Source organism: Coregonus clupeaformis, chromosome 13 (assembly GCF_020615455.1).
Source record: "Coregonus clupeaformis isolate EN_2021a chromosome 13, ASM2061545v1, whole genome shotgun sequence".
Classification (NCBI taxonomy): domain Eukaryota; kingdom Metazoa; phylum Chordata; class Actinopteri; order Salmoniformes; family Salmonidae; genus Coregonus; species Coregonus clupeaformis.
The window spans coordinates 18,703,517-18,720,183 of NC_059204.1; the positions used below are offsets into that span (position 1 = coordinate 18,703,517).

Below are 16,667 nucleotides of genomic sequence, written 5' to 3' on the forward strand. Positions count from 1 at the left end.
GTATACAGAGAGGCCTCATTTATTCATATAGATGGTATCGATGCCTAGTCATTCTTCATGTGAAGTTATAGAACATTGTTAATTTTGCAAATTCAACAATATGACCCATATCTACACTGAGTGTACAAAACTGCTCTTTCCATGACAGACTGACTTGGTAAATCCAGGTGAAAGCTATGATCCCTTATCGCCTTCAATCAGTGTAGATGAAGGGGAAGAGAGTTTAAAGAAGGATTTTTATGCCTTGAGAAAAATGGAGACATGGATTGTGTAAGTGTGCCATTCAGCGCACCAGTTTGAGTGTGTCAAGAAATGCACAGCTGCTGGTTTTTTCACGCTCAGTTACCTGTGTGTATCAAGAACCACCCAAAGGACATCCAGCCAACCTGACAACTGTGGGAAGCATTGGAGTCAAAATGGGCCAGCATCCCTGTGGAATGCTTGACACCTTGTAGAGTCCATGCCCGACAAATTGAGGCTGTTCTGATGGCAGTTGATCAACTGTATTAATGGTCTATAATACATGTGGCAGATCACTAGGTGTGGCACATAGGTGGATAGTGATGCGAGACAATTCAGAGGCGCAACACATAAGGCATGGTTCAAAACCAGGCAAAAGCTGGTATATTTATAAAATGAAAAGGTGGTTTACAGAAATGGTCCAAACTTGGTCCAATCTTTCCGAGCGGCCATCTTTGTTGTGGCGACTTTGGTACCAGGGCTCCTCCTGGCTGGCAGCTGCAACCTTGGGGTGTGGGAGGTGAGACTCTATTCCATGGTGGTTAGTCATTCATGTCTCTTCATTTGCCATCTTTGGTTCTGAATGTTTCCCATAAGAAACATTACCATATGAAATGGATTCACTCACCAAGTTAGTGGGTTCCAGGTAGTTCGACGTTTGGCACTCATCTTCCATCTCCCGCTCAGCATCCCACCACCACTCTTCTTCTTGAGTGCACTGGGCCTTCAGCATTGCACTGGGGTCACACTCACATGCATCATGGTTAACATCAGCATGGGATCGGCAGTTTTGAGATGCATCATTCTTATGAGATTCATCAAGCCTGTCAGTCTGGCTACTCACAGAGATCAAATCTGGTGGGGCGTCCGTCTGGCTGTGACCATCTATTAATGTGCTGGTTTGGCAGCTTACATCTTGAGGAACAGTATAAGACTCACCAATCTGGGTTTCTTCATCTTGACCCTCGGGTACCTGCACCAGTTCACCCACTTTGGCCTGTAGCTCACTCCTCTCCCGCTTCAAGTTCTCAATGCACTTTCCTTGGACTGTGCATTCTTCATTGAGGTCATCAACCTCTTCTTGAAGACACTTTTTCTCCTCTTCAGTTTTGCACAGGAGATCTTGAAGAATGTTCAGCCTCCTCTTCAAGTCTTCAGCTTCATCGTGTGGAGCACATTTTCTTATATTTACCTGTTTCAAAGTTTGCAGCTCCTGCAAAGTCCCCTTCCAATACTTCTCCAGCTTGGTGGCTCGCTGTTGCTCTTTCTGTTTCAGCAGGCTTTCTTCAGCCTTCTTCCTCTTCTCAGCTTCAGCAGTTAGCGGAGCCTTTAGCTCATTTTCTGGTTTGCTGACAGAACCTTTGACTTCTTGCCCAAACCCAGCCCCTTCTTGCTCAGGGGACTGGGTGAGTAAATGTCCATTCTCCATGCTGACAATACACTGTAAAGTACTACTCCTGGCCAACACATCCGGTTCTGATTGCCAGGCCTTTTGGTGATTGTCTAGCGCCACATCCATCATGTTATTTAGAGCTTTCCATAGCTCCATTGACCATTTTTCCATCTCACATCTCTGGGCACCTGGTGGCTTCTTCAGGAAGTTTAGGAGGAACTCCCTTTGAGCTTCAGGCAGTACTTCTTTGCCTTCCCCCTGCAGCCAGAACAGTGAGGGGATCCATCATCCATCCATGAATGTCTGCGGCCATTTTTGTGCAAATGTGCGCTCTGAATTCTCTCATGCACTACACCTCTAGGCCTGGGTTTCCCAAACTCTGTCCTGGGGCCCCCCCTGGGTGCACATTTTGGTTTTTGCCTTAGCACTACACAGCTGATTCAAATAATCAAAGCTTGATGTGTTGGTTATTTGAATCAGCTGTGTAGTGCTAGGTCAAAAACCAAAGTGTGCACCAAGGGGGGAGGGGGGAGCAGGTCAGAGTTTGAGAAACCCTGCTCTAGAAGCCACTAGGTAAAGCTGTGCCTGCATTAACTCCACCAGTGTGGCACATATGAGTAGTGATGCAAGACTATTCAGCGGCTCAACACACAAGGCATGATACAACGGTAAGGTGATTTACACAAATGCTCCAAACTTCAAGAGAAAAAACACTGGCCTCCACACTTAGATCATTACTGAACATAAAAGGGACGTTTTATATTTTACAACTTGAAGGGCGGCAGGTGGCTTAGTGGGTAAGAGCGTTGTGCCAGTAACCGAAAGGTCGCTGGTCCTAATCCCTGAGCCGACTAGGTGAAAAATCTGTCGATGTGCCCTTGAGCAAGGCACTTAACCCTAAAATTGCTCCTGTAAGTCGCTCTGGATAAGAGCGTCTGCTAAATGACCAATTAATTTAATTTAATTAACAACTTCATGTTAGAGGGTCGCTCACACTGAAAGTAGCCTATGGGCCAGGAGAGACTAATCCATGTTCTTTGAAGAGCCATTTCTATACGCTTACGTGTCTTTTTGTAGAGCAAAACTTTTTGTGGAAAGTACTACGTTGCGTACAAACCCCCCCCTGCACTCAACATCGTTGAGATACATTGAGTTTCATGTAAGCCTATTTGGCGGGGAAACTGAAGGGAGCTGTAGCCTTTTTCCAGTTTCTGAATCTTTTATTGAAGAATGTGAAACTGTGCGTTTGCTGCTTTTCATGAAATCATGTAGCTGTTCTTTAGGGTATGGCCTAAAATAAATGTGTTCATATAGGCAGAATATTATATTTTATAGCATAGGCTACAGAATGTATTAAAATAAACAGATCAAGCGAAAATATTCAGATCTGATAAAAGGCCGACATTTGGTATTTTCAATTTTTTTTAAAGACTGTCACATGAGAACAGAAATGGAAACATTGTGATTTTAGAGACACAAAGTAACAATAGCCTCTATGATTAAAGGGATCCGGGTCCATCTAGTACAGGGCTCTCACTATTATCATTATTTACATCATTCAAATTCACCATATTGTATTGTGATCCAACGTGGATCACAACTGTCTTCAACGAGACATCAAAATATTCTGGACTTTCCCGCACTGGCTGTTTTCGCACTGTGTGCTATAGGCCTATCACAACAGCGGTTTGTCACTTGACTCTCATTCCCAAAAATATTTCCTGGATCAGCTGATGATGGTCGACAATTTCACTACGCCTAACTAAACAGCTGGATACCAAATGCGCACCCAACAAGTAAGGTCTATTAGACTATGCATAGCCTATTGAAGAACCACGCAAGTTAGAGGTGACTTTTGGTTCAAAGTGTTCGATTTTGCAATTGCATACATCATTTTGGATTTGTGTGCCCATGAAAAGGGGTTTAACGGCATAGCCTAACATATCATTATGAACACAATCTCATAGACTCAGCAAGACTTTTGTCCCGCTGATGGCCCATAAGGGGTCGGTGGGTTTCGTATTCAGATGATTAATCTTTCAGAACATTCACACCTAGCCTACTCAGTCATCTGGACACTTTCCTATGTGTCCAGGTCAGTAATATTTCCCCTCTCCTTTTCATATCAAAAAAATGCAACTGCTAGCCTATTGATACAGACTTTACATAGGCTATTATCACTACAGCCTAATACTCCTCCAATCGATTGAAAGATTTAGTGTGCTGCCGACAAACAGTGGTGCAGAATCTCTAATAATTAGCCTAAACTGAATCCTAAAAAATTTATGAATCTGCAAAGCCCTTGCTAAAGCCAATTATGATGTTTGAGTAGGCTAGGCCAATTCAAGGAAATATCATAGGCCTAGTTTTATTATATTGATCATTAGATTCTATATATCAAATTGAAAGAAAATGAATTATTACAAGGTTGAAATAACATTTCTTTATGTGAAGGTTTTTAATTAATGAATGTATTAGTAGGCTTATGGATTAAATTTTTCTAGTTATTAACCCAACCCTGTTTTATTTATTCTGTCGAAAAGGCATGCAATGAATGCAGCGCATTTTTATTTATTTATTTTATACAATATATGAACACATTTATTTTAGGGCTTAAGTGAGCCAATATATGAGAGCCTTCAGACATGTTTAACTGATTTTCCCCACGGAAGAGATATGAGAGCCTTTACAAGTTTCCCACGGAGCAACGAAGCCATGCATAGTTCCCCAGTTAATCACGCACACACGGGCGCGCGGACGAAAGAGTCGCTGAGATAAAATAACGCATTGCAGCGGTGCTTCGATTCTATACAGTGTATCTATAAGAGCACATGGTGAATATACCGCAGTGATGCCAGTGGAGGTGACTGCATGATCAGGGTACTGTATGTGAATATACTGTATGTACTTTAGATCAGGTTCCTACTGCACTTTAGCAGGCTAAGTTTATAAACTCTTTCACAGAAAGGTCAACGCTGATCTGTGGTGTCACATCCAAATGCCAGGCGTTGGCACAAGAGCAGTTCAACTAGGTCATCATAGAACTTGCCCTTAACCACAGACCTGGGATCAGATTACGCTACCCACAATCCTAACCTTAACCAAGTTGAATTAAAAAAGAGCCGACCCCAAATCAGTGGTAACATCTAGGCTTACCTACTCTGTCGCCTGCCACAACCCAGCCAACGAGGGACCTTGTGAAAGGTCGACAGCTGCCCCCTTTCCCATCTCCTCTGCCCCCTCTAAGGGCTGCATACCAGCCAGGGCTCACATGACAAGAAAAGCAACACGCTCTGCCCGGGACAACACACTACCCTTAACTCAAAAATGTCAGCAGGTCAGGGCTGCACCTCGGCTGTATGAGAGGAGATGGAGGTGGTAGGGGTAGAAGTAACCTATGCATTGACATAATACTCTCAGAGGTGCAACCTTCTTAAGAGTCGCTGACTGTTGTAGTGGGTGATTCCTCACGAAACCAGAAGAAAAAAAAAAGACCATGAATTTGGGGATTTTCACAACAGTTAATAATATAAGGGTCCTTTGGAGGAAGGATTGCCAATTTATTTGTATATCGTTGAACATAATAAACTCTACGGGCATATCAACGTTCCAGAGTGGGATCTCTGCTGGTTTTAAAGTTATGGCCCATTTTATACAGAGAAATTGCCATAGTAGACAATCAATGTAACCAATCACAGCCCTCCTTTTACTTGTATCATTGCACATCCTGCAAATCCCCAGCAGAGGGTGACCATTTTGAATCTATTTTCACATTCACTCGGTTGGTAATGTTTACAAATTGGATCATAATTAAAAGTAGCAGAAATCCCACTCTGGAACTTTGATTTGCCCGTAGCATATATTATGTTCAACAATATATTGAAAAATGTGTCTAATCAAAAATGTGTATATTTTCAATATTAATGTTTATATTTTCACTAATCATAATTTAATGTAAGAAATGTGTTATTGAAATCAAAATACTACTCATATTACAGTGGATGCGGTAACGGTTCATATGGCATCAATGTTTGCTTTCCAGAACCTACAGATGAAACATTATGGAGTCTTAAAGGAGGCCTGGGTAAGGCCAAAATGTCACAAATATAAAACTTCAATTAATGATTTCTCAATTATGTGTTAAGATACAACATGTCAAATATACACTGAGTATACCAAACACTAGTGTTGGGTTCTAATTTGAAATACCTGCTATGCTAGAAGTTAATGGTTACATGTACAGTGGGGAGAACAAGTATTTGATACACTGCCGATTTTGCAGGTTTTCCTACTTACAAAGCATGTAGAGGTCTGTATTTTTTATCATAGGTACACTTCAACTGTGAGAGACGGAATCTAAAACAAAAATCCAGAAAATCACATTGTATGATTTTTAAGTAATTAATTTGCATTTTATTGCATGACATAAGTATTTGATCAGCTACCAACCAGTAAGAATTCCGGCTCTCACAGACCTGTTAGTTTTTCTTTAAGAAGCCCTCCTGTTCTCCACTCATTACCTGTATTAACTGCACCTGTTTGAACTCGTTACCTGTATAAAAGACACCTGTCCACACACTCAATCAAACAGACTCCAACCTCTCCACAATGGCCAAGACCAGAGAGCTGTGTAAGGACATCAGGGATAAAATTGTAGACCTGCACAAGGCTGGGATGGGCTACAGGACAATAGGCAAGCAGCTTGGTGAGAAGGCAATTGTTGGCGCAATTATTAGAAAATGGAAGAAGTTCAAGATGACGGTCAATCACCCTCGGTCTGGGGCTCCATGCAAGATCTCACCTCGTGGGGCATCAATGATCATGAGGAAGGTGAGGGATCAGCCCAGAACTACACGGCAGGACCTGGTCAATGACCTGAAGAGAGCTGGGACCACAGTCTCAAAGAAAACCAATAGTAACACACTACGCCGTCATGGATTAAAATCCTGCAGTGCACGCAAGGTCCCACTGCTCAAGCCAGCGCATGTCCAGGCCCATCTGAAGTTTGCCAATGACCATCTGGATGATCCAGAGGAGGAATGGGAGAAGGTCATGTGGTCTGATGAGACAAAAATAGAGCTTTTTGGTCTAAACTCCACTCGCCGTGTTTGGAGGAAGAAGAAGGATGAGTACAACCCCAAGAACACCATGCCAACCGTGAAGCATGGAGGTGGAAACATCATTCTTTGGGGATGCTTTTCTGCAAAGGGGACAGGACGACTGCACCGTATTGAGGGGAGGATGGATTGGGCCATGTATCGCGAGATCTTAGCCAACAACCTCCTTCCCTCAGTAAGAGCATTGAAGATGGGTCGTGGCTGGGTCTTCCAGCATGACAACGACCCGAAACACAAAGCCAGGGCAACTAAGGAGTGGCTCCGTAAGAAGCATCTCAAGGTCCTGGAGTGGCCTAGCCAGTCTCCAGACCTGAACCCAATAGAAAATCTTTGGAGGGAGCTGAAAGTCCGTATTGCCCAGCGACAGCCCTGAAACCTGAAGGATCTGGAGAAGGTCTGTATGGAGGAGTGGGCCAAAATCCCTGCTGCAGTGTGTGCAAACCTGGTCAAGACCTACAGGAAACGTATGATCTCTGTAATTGCAAATAAAGGTTTCTGTACCAAATATTAAGTTCTGCTTTTCTGATGTATCAATTAATTACTTAAAAATCATACAATGTGATTTTCTGGATTTTTGTTTTAGATTCCGTCTCTCACAGTTGAAGTGTACCTATGATAAAAATTACAGACCTCTACATGCTTTGTAAGTAGGAAAACCTGCAAAATCAGCAGTGTATCAAATACTTGTTCTCCCCACTGTATGAGGAATGTTGATGGTGGGGTCAATGGAGGGTGGATAAGAAGTATGGGTCTGGAAACTTACTAAGTAAGGGAAAAGGCAATCACTTGGTTGCGTCACTGATAAGGTTGGATAGCTGTGGATTAGTGAGGAATGTGGGCTGAGGTCAGGTCAGGTTAGATAAGGGAGAAGGAACAGTTTTATTACACACATCACTTAAGTTCCTGCCTAGCAACAGAGATGTATTGGCTGTCTAGATGTGCAAGGAGTTGACTCCACCCAGTAGAGGGTATAAATATATGTACTCGTGTAAACACGTCTTTGTCTTATGCAGCTGTTTGACCCAGTGGGTGAATAAACTTGGTTTGAGCTTTGACTAGTTGTCCGTTAGTTTTTTAAAACAGTTTATTTAGAATCTAACACTAGGAACACCTTTCTAATATTGAGTTGCACTCCCTGCCCCCCCTTTTGCCCTCAGAACAGCCTCAATTCGTTGGGGCATGGACTCTACAAGGTGTCAAGCATTCCACAGGGATGCTGGCCCATGTTGACTCCTATGCTTCCCACAGTTGTGTCAAATTGGCTGGATGTCCTTTTGTTGGTGGACCATTCTTGATACACACAGGAAACTGTTGAGCGTGAAAAACCCAGCAGCTTTGCAGTTCTTTACACAAACCGGTGTGCCTGGCACCTACTACCATAACCCGTTTAAAGCGCCAATTCATCCTCTGAATGGCACACATACACAACCCATGTCTCAATTGTCTCAAGATTAAAAAATCCTTTAACCGGTCTTCTCCCCTTCATCTACACTGATTGAAGTGGATTTAACAAGTGACATCAATAAGGGATCATAGCTTTCACCTGGATAGTCTGTCATAGAAAGAGCAGGTGTTCTTAATGTTTTGTACACTCAGTGTGTCAACAATCCTCCCTACAAAGGACCCTTATATGGATTAAATAAATGTGAAAATCCCCAAAATCATGGTATTTTTTTGTTCTAGTTTCATGAGGAATCCCCCTAGTATGGATGTAATTGCAGATGTGCTTCTCAAACAGATGAGATAAGACACCATTTTCTCTACCCTGGTCTCAAACTGCAAAATTCTTGCTTTTCAGGTCAGATGTCTGACTGGTGACTCATGCCACTGCAAGCTTGGCTCTATTTTCTTCTCTGCGTTGCCCTTGGCGGCTCTGCTGACGCTAACACCACAGGACAGTGACGCAGCTGCAGCTTGGGACTCTGCAGGGCAGGAGTCCTCTATTTATGTAAATAGAAAGGGCCTCTGGGAATGGCTACTGCGGCTGCAGCCGTTGCCATGCACCCACCTTGTTTCCGGAGGCATCCTTGCCCTTGCCCTCCTCAGCGACGTGAAACCTCAGGTTCTCCAGGAGGATGACGGAACCAGCTGCGGGGTCGGCGCAGGCCTGCTCTACATCGGGACCCACACAGTCCTTCAGGAAGTGCACGTCCCTGAAAATGAGTGCAAAGCAAACACGTGCACATCTGAGTACTTTATTGGGCTCCATAATGAAACACTGACTGAGTACAAAGAACCCAAATATTTCCAAAATGACAATTATGATTCATTCATTGAGACAAGTAGAGTAATCTTTCACTTGGAGCATGGTAATAGCTAGCTATGAAGGGCCATGGAAGAAGCCAGGAGGTCTCACTCACTTGCCCAGCAGGCTCTTGAGCTCGGCGGCCACGGGCTCCAGGGAGAATTTGTCGGGCATGGGGTTCCCATCAGGACGACCCAAGTGGCTCATCAGCACCACGGCCTTGGCCCCATGATCCAAACAGTGCTTGATGGTGGGGACAGCAGCCTTGATCCTGGAATACACAGGTACAAAGTATGAGCAAAGGCTGGAATAAGGCTCCTAATCATGTGTATTACTAATAGATGATCAAATGAAAACAAGCTCATCATTACCTCTGGTTGTTTGTGATTTTATGGTCTTTCATGGGCACATTGAAATCAACCCTGCAAAAGAGAAATGTCAAACATTTTTCAGTGAACAGAAATGTTGAGGAACAGAACCGAGAACAAAAGTGATCTATACTGTTCCGGAACAGAACTGTTATTTTAAAAGCATGGGAACCAGTTAATAATGTTATTTTATGTTCAGGGTGTTTTTTTCCAGTCCCACAAAAAATGCAACAAAGCGCCTATGCAAAGCCCTCACTGTCACTCAGAAACGTATTCCAGTGTCTGCATGCCTGCCAGCTGAAAACCTTTGCCAATCAATCAAATGTATTTATAAAGCTCTTTTTACATCAGCAGATGTCACAAAGTGCTATACAGAAACCCAGCCTAAAACCCCAAACAGCAAGCAATGCAGATGCACAATTGAGAGCATCCTGTCGGGCTGTATCACCGCCTGGTACGGCAACTGCACCGGCCACAACCGCAGGGCTCTCCAGAGGGTGGTGCGGTCTGCCGAACACATTATTGGGGGCAAACTACCCGCCCTCCAAGACACATACAGCACCCGATGTCACAGGAAGGCCAAAAAGATCATCAAGGACATCAACCACCTGAGCCACTGCCTGTTCACCCCGCTATCATCCAGAAGGCGAGGTCAGTACAGGTGCATCAAAGCTGGGAACGAGAGAATGAAAAACAGCTTCTATCTCAAGGCCATCACTGTTAAATAGCCATCACTAGCACATTAGAGGCTGCTGCTGCCTATTGAAATCACTGGCCACTTTAAGAAATGGAACACTAGTCACTTTAACAATGTTTACATATCTTGCACTACTCATCTCATATCTATATACTGCATTCTATTCTATAATATTCTTCTGTATCTTAGTCCATGCCGCTCTGTCATTGCTTGTCCATATATGTATATATTCTTAAATCCCATTCCTTACTTTTTTGTGTGTATTGGGTATATGTTGTGTAATTGTTAGATATTACTGCACTGTCGGAGCTAGAAGCACAAGCATTTCACTACACCAGCTATAACATCCGCTAAACACGTTTATGTGACAAATACAATTTGATTTGATGTAGAAGCACGGTGGCTAGGAAAAACTCCCTAGAAAAGGCAGAAACCTAGGAAGAAACCTAGAGAGGAACCAGGCTCTGAGGGGTGGCCAGTGTGCGTGTAGGCTACCTGACCCTCCCCCCGAATCATGCATAGTCTACTGTAGCTACTGACATTACAGGCACAATCCAGAAATTAGGGAGAGATTTTTAATTAGAGAACAATGGATTAACTTCTTCAATGTTAGTTAAGGATACTATAGTTATCACATTGGATTTATTAACTACAAAAAGGTAAGACATGTTTTTATTTTTATTCTGATGCCGCTCTGCACACACAACCTTGTTAGCAAGCTAGCGCTGGTCTAGCTCTCAAACTCTTGGCGGCATTATGTGTAATCTAATGGAACTGAGAGTCATGATCAAGGGCTAGCTCTGGTCCAACGTTAGTTAAGCCAACTCTCTGAAGTTCAAAGACATTCAAAGTTCCTTCATACAAGCCGCTCCTCCGTAGGTATAATTCTGTGGGCCTAATTCAGATACTACATGTCAATACAACAAGATGCCCAGCGCTTCATGCCCACCGCATCAGTTGCATTTGTCTGTCCAATGCATTGCTTGCACGCTCCATAGCAAGCTGATCTATCCATTGGTGAAGTAATTTAATGTCGAGCTAAATGTACAAAAAAAAATATATATATATATATATATATATATATATATATATATATATATATATATATCGATTCCAGAGGTTTACAAAGGAACGATATAAACCTACTTTTTTTGGGGTTCGAATCAGTTCATAACTTTATTTAGCTGATTGGAACAGAACAAAAAAAATATGGTTCTGTTCAGAACGAAATGATTGGAAATTGATTCTGATTCTAACCCCTGGTTTTGAGCATTATCAAAATGTGTCACTACCCAGGGTTCCATCCAACCTTTTTATGTGAGTAAAGTACATGTCGAATAAAACATTTCATGACAGGCCTGATGGAAACTTTCCAAATGTCGACAAAACAAAATACAAGGTGGGATATTTTTGTGTCGGTAAAACTAATGATGCGTTAAATAAATTGGTGGATATGCTTTTATGCGCAAATATTGATATAATAACCATCATATCGAAGTAAACTTGGAGTCACGCGATGACATTTGTGGTCATCCCACTACGACTCTTCGGGAAAACATGCATCTTATTAGGCTACAGATTAATGTAAATAAGTTATGATGAACTTCACAGGGTGGTGAAATTGAAAGGTGATGAGCCTTTCCAATAAATATTGAGGGTCTTATTCTGGTACTAATAATCGATACTTGGCTGCAGTTTGACAAATAAAAATAATATTGCTCTTTTGTCCATAATAATCTCATCATGTATGCTATATACGTGCGCTCTAGCCAACAGCGCACGTGCCAATACCAGAGTGGGCACACTCGCTATATAAACGCAAACATTTTTGTGAGAAGTTGAAAATGTGATGGAAACCCATTTAACTTTATTTTTTATTCGGTACATGGGTATTTAACTGCAAAAGGTTGTATGTGCACTGCCTTCACGCACAGCCTTTTATCTGCAATAATTCCATTTGATGGTAACACCTCTGGTGGGAAAATGCATATTGTTTTCATGCAGATTTTAGAATAATCACATGAAAATCTGTCGCCAATTGGATGGAAACCTAGTTTATGACACTGGGCTGAGTATTGAAATGAAATGCAGTGACAAACACAGGGGTGCTGCACCATCTTGTCGGCTGTGCCACTAAAGATTTCAGAGCAAATTAAACTGATATTTAGTAATGATAGATAAGAGTAACTATCTTTGATCGCCAATGACATTGTTGTGAATTGCAAAACAGGCCGTTAATCAATTCAGAGCGTTATCTTCCTCAATTAATTCAGCGCATTTCAGCACAGAGCGCACTCCGAGTAGGCTATAGCGTTGTCAAATCACAAACTTTGTAACGGCAGTCAAACAAAAGTTAAATGACCAAAGTTGCTAGTCTTGCTAGATAACCTCCAACTAATGACAGAATATCTCCTATATTTGGCTAAATGGAGTTGATGATTATACAGATAGGCAGCAGATCAGCTCATGAATAACAGGGTGGTGAAGTGCGTAAATAGTTTAAATATCAAGGTATCTTAACGGGGATCAAGTCAGTTTAAAAAATATCCATATCTACTCTCATACCGTTTGTTGATCACACATTCTCTACCAAAGCGCTCATATGGGCAGAAAGTACGAGACAGCGCTGAGAAGTGGGGGACATTTTATAGGGTCCGTGCTTTCCGGTATCCTTGGGACGTCCCCAACCCCATTGAAGTTGAAATGTAAAATGGTTCATGGTTAAGGTTAGGGTAGAGGTTAAGGTAGGGACGTCCCAAGGATCTTGGATAGCATTGACCAATGTTCTAGCGGTATTTTGACATGCATAGGCGAAAGACGTGCTTTAATAATGCAACCTATGGAATACAGAATAAATTTAGGAATTTTCATGCGAGACAGGAGTCAGGATTTTGGGTTTCAGTGGGATTGGGACAATGCTATGAGCGCTTTGGTAGAGAATGTGTGAAACACAAATAGAACTGTTTGCCATTATCTGTTTGGCCATAACGAACATCGTTATGTTTGGAGGAAAAAGGGGGCGGCTTGCAAGCCGAAGAACTCCATCCCAACTGTGAAGCACGGGGGTGGCAGCATCATGCTGTGGGGGTGCTTTGCTGCAGGAGGGTCTAGTGCACTTCACAAAATAGATGGCATCATGAGGAAGGAAAATTATGTGGATGTATTGAAGCAACATCTCAAGACATCAGTCAGGAAGTTAAAGGTTGGTCGCAAATGGGTCTTCCAAATGGACAATGACCTCAAGCATACTTCCAAAGTTGTGGCAAAATGGCTTAAGGACAACAAAGGTATTGGAGTGGCCATCACAAAGCCATGACCTCAATCCTATAGAAAATCTGTGGGCAGAACTGAAAGAGCGTGTGCGAGCAAGGAGGCCTACAAACCTGACTCAGTTACACCAGCTCTGTCAGGAGGAATGGGCCAAAATTCACCCAACTTATTGTGGGAAGCTTGTGGAATGCTACCCAAAACAATTTAAAGGCAATGCTACCAAATACTAATTGAGTGTATGTAAACTTCCTGCAAAATACATCATACGGGACAAAGTTCTGTATTTTGAAAGTTACATATAAAAACTTGATTGCTGACATGCAAAACATTTTGGGTCCACATCAACAATGGACTAATGAAACAAATACCAAATATATAGTTTTTGGGTGGAGTTTTCCTTGAAGGTTAGAGTTTTAAAAATATTTTAAGAAGAGAAATTGTAGAAATAGGCAGGGTTTATAACCATGGCAGTGTTCACTAGTGACAACCCTCTTGGACATCATTGGCGCGCAAAAATACATTGTCAAAACCGGAAAAGCTAGCTTCACGTCCACTGTGTGTCACAAATATTTAATATAAATTCCATTTGAACTTACTCTGCCGATTGTCCGTCGGGTTGGTTCTTACACACACACAGCCAACGCTACTGTCCCATGTTATAGAGACATTGAACCACTGGACACTTCCCGTTTCACACTGTATTTAAAAACTACTGTATTCTCGACATAGCTAATTCTAATACTTCTACTACTGTACATTGGATTTTAGTTACACTGTTTATACACACACTGCATATTTATATACTGGATTCTTGACATAGCTCACTAATATATTTACTGCTGTACCTACCATTCTTATACTGTATCTTGTGTAAATTCATCCGGTGTACATATGTATAGATTGCATTTGGATTACTGTTAGTGCAATTTCGGTTGTAATTAGATTCATTCCGACCTTTATTTTTTATATATATATGTCAATCAAGTACACAAAAATAAATTGTATATATCCACATTTAATTTTGTGTACTTGATTGACATTTTACTGCATTGTTAGGAGATAGTAACATAAGCATTTCGCTCCACCTGCTATAACATCTGCTTAGCTGTGTATATGACCAATAAACGTTGATTTATATAGGGTGAAATTTTTGACAAAATATCAACAGGAAATAATTATTTACCCAACTTTTCAAAGCACTGGTAGTGCGACCAGATGTCAACCACCCGAAAAATGCGCACACGATGCAAATACCTGCACAAGATGCATGCCTACGTGCCGAGCTCGTGCACTTATTTACATCATGTTGTGCATGTGCCAGGTGATAGAAATCGGTTTAATAATACTTTCCTGTGGATATATATATTTTTAAAAATCAAATTCCTACCCACAAAAGGACGAACTGCAAAGGCAACTAGTTCAGTAATTACATTTTATTCAACATTCTGGCTTGTAGAGCTTGTGAGAAAATTCCAAACAAATGTAGCTATTGCATTAATCCCAGACTGTGAACAAGAAGTATCACAGTCTAAGGGCGTTTTCAAATAGTTTTGAGCTATAGTTGGAATCAGAGTTTCACTATTTGTTACATTGTATTTTTTTCTCTCATTTGGTCCAGTTAATTTCACATTGACAAAAGTAAAACGAACTAAAATACTTCTAACATAACCACGTGTCCATGCAATACATTTGTTTATTGGACAAAAACGCTCAAGTTAAATCTATTTATGATTATCATGAAGTATTACTTTCGCTTTGGTCTTCCAACAACATGAGGGCGGAAACCAGGCAATAGCCGCTTTAACTGCGACGCGAATGGCTATACATGTATTCAGTAGCCTATATCCCCGGTATAGCCCCCATCTCCCCTAATCTGTATCGGATGCACTCGTAAATGCTCTGCTACTCACAATGTTTCATAGATCTCAAGTTATGATACTGCGTGTATTTCATCAAATGCTCGCAGTCAAAAAACCAATAATAATGCGTGACTAGGGTTATCTTTCTGTGTTTGATCCGAACTGGGTTCTCACCTGCAGCGAACCGCACCACGGTACGAATTAAATCGGACCTAGACCACCCTTTTTGAGCGACCACGGTGCATTGTTTAGTGCGCTCCCAGTCAACACGGTGAGTTCAACCCTATTCCATTTGAGACTCGGGGGACTTCATATGGGCCGAGCTCTTCCCGAGTCCGGCAGAATAACATTACTCTGGGTTCCGGCTAAAGGTACTCGGGCCGAGTCCACTTCAGCATATCTGTCCCGATTAACTTTTTCAGAAGTAGGGCCATATGAGGTTTTTAATTCGGCAGGTGATGGAAGAATTAAAAAAACGAATGAATGTAATAATTTCACTTCGAATTTGCTAGGTCATTTGCAAGCTACAATTCGGCCCATTAGGCTATTAGATGGAGAAGGACCTTAGAGAATCTATGCTGTAAATGAATGAGATTTTACTACATATTTGTTTTTAGAACCCCACAAACTAATTATATTAATGTCAGTCCTTCGGCCAATCCTGGCTTAATATAATGGCATTAGTGATTTTTAGGCCTATGCTGGTGGCCACGTTAATGATGACTTGGGATAGGCTACATGATCCATGACAGACAGCACATATCAGTGTCATAGGCCTACCATAGAAACGCCAATACATCCTGACAAAATATACCATATGAGTGGCCTAATGTAATTTTCTGGACCTTGTAAACTGACGGAGAATAAACCCATAACTGATCCAAATGGTTGTATAATCAGGGCTTTATTTCGGCATGAAAAACATGACGTTTGAGCGGTTATTCAAATTAGCCTGCATCACTGCAGTTTACAGCCTAGACAATAATTGTGTAGGCCGTCATTGTAAATAAGAATTTGTTCTTAACTCACTTGCCTAGTTAAATAAAGGTTGAATAAAATAAAAAATAAGGTGCAGAGGCGTTTATCCCGCTTATACCACGGTTGCCAAAGAAAACAAGCACACATTTACTGGTGAAAATGACGTTTTCATTGAGATTTAAATTTTGATAAGTAAATTGTCAGGCAACTCCGTAGCAATCTTGTTACGAATCACCGTGGCAAAGATGGTTGCTTGCGATGGTATAATCCCCTTTCCGCTGGCTCTTCGAAGTGACATAACTGGAACTCACCTCATGATCACGCGCTTCCCCTTTACGTCCACCTTGTCCAGGGTGAGTTTATTTGACAGCGACATTTTGATGTTTTACTTGCACCAGCTTTACTGTGTTCCGATCTTCACCTCACTCTGCTGATGCGGAGTAGTTACCGAATGAAAATGACCTTAGCGCAGCGAGGCACTTCGGGTGGGCGGGACGTTA

At 41.9% G+C, this 16,667-nt stretch overlaps 1 protein-coding gene across 1 annotated transcript in view; it reads right to left on the reverse strand.

The window, feature by feature from the left end:
- The window catches only part of LOC121579397 (phosphoglycerate kinase), a 28,347-nt gene extending 11,680 nt beyond the window's left edge, over positions 1-16,667 (reverse strand). Inside the window, exons 1-4 of the mRNA XM_041893971.2 lie at positions 16,479-16,667; positions 9,367-9,417; positions 9,111-9,266; positions 8,759-8,903 (exon numbers count right to left, since the gene is read on the reverse strand). Of these exons, the coding sequence (XP_041749905.1) occupies positions 8,759-8,903; positions 9,111-9,266; positions 9,367-9,417; positions 16,479-16,543 (417 nt within the window). The 5' untranslated portion in view covers positions 16,544-16,667. The remainder of the gene's footprint in view (positions 1-8,758; positions 8,904-9,110; positions 9,267-9,366; positions 9,418-16,478) is intronic.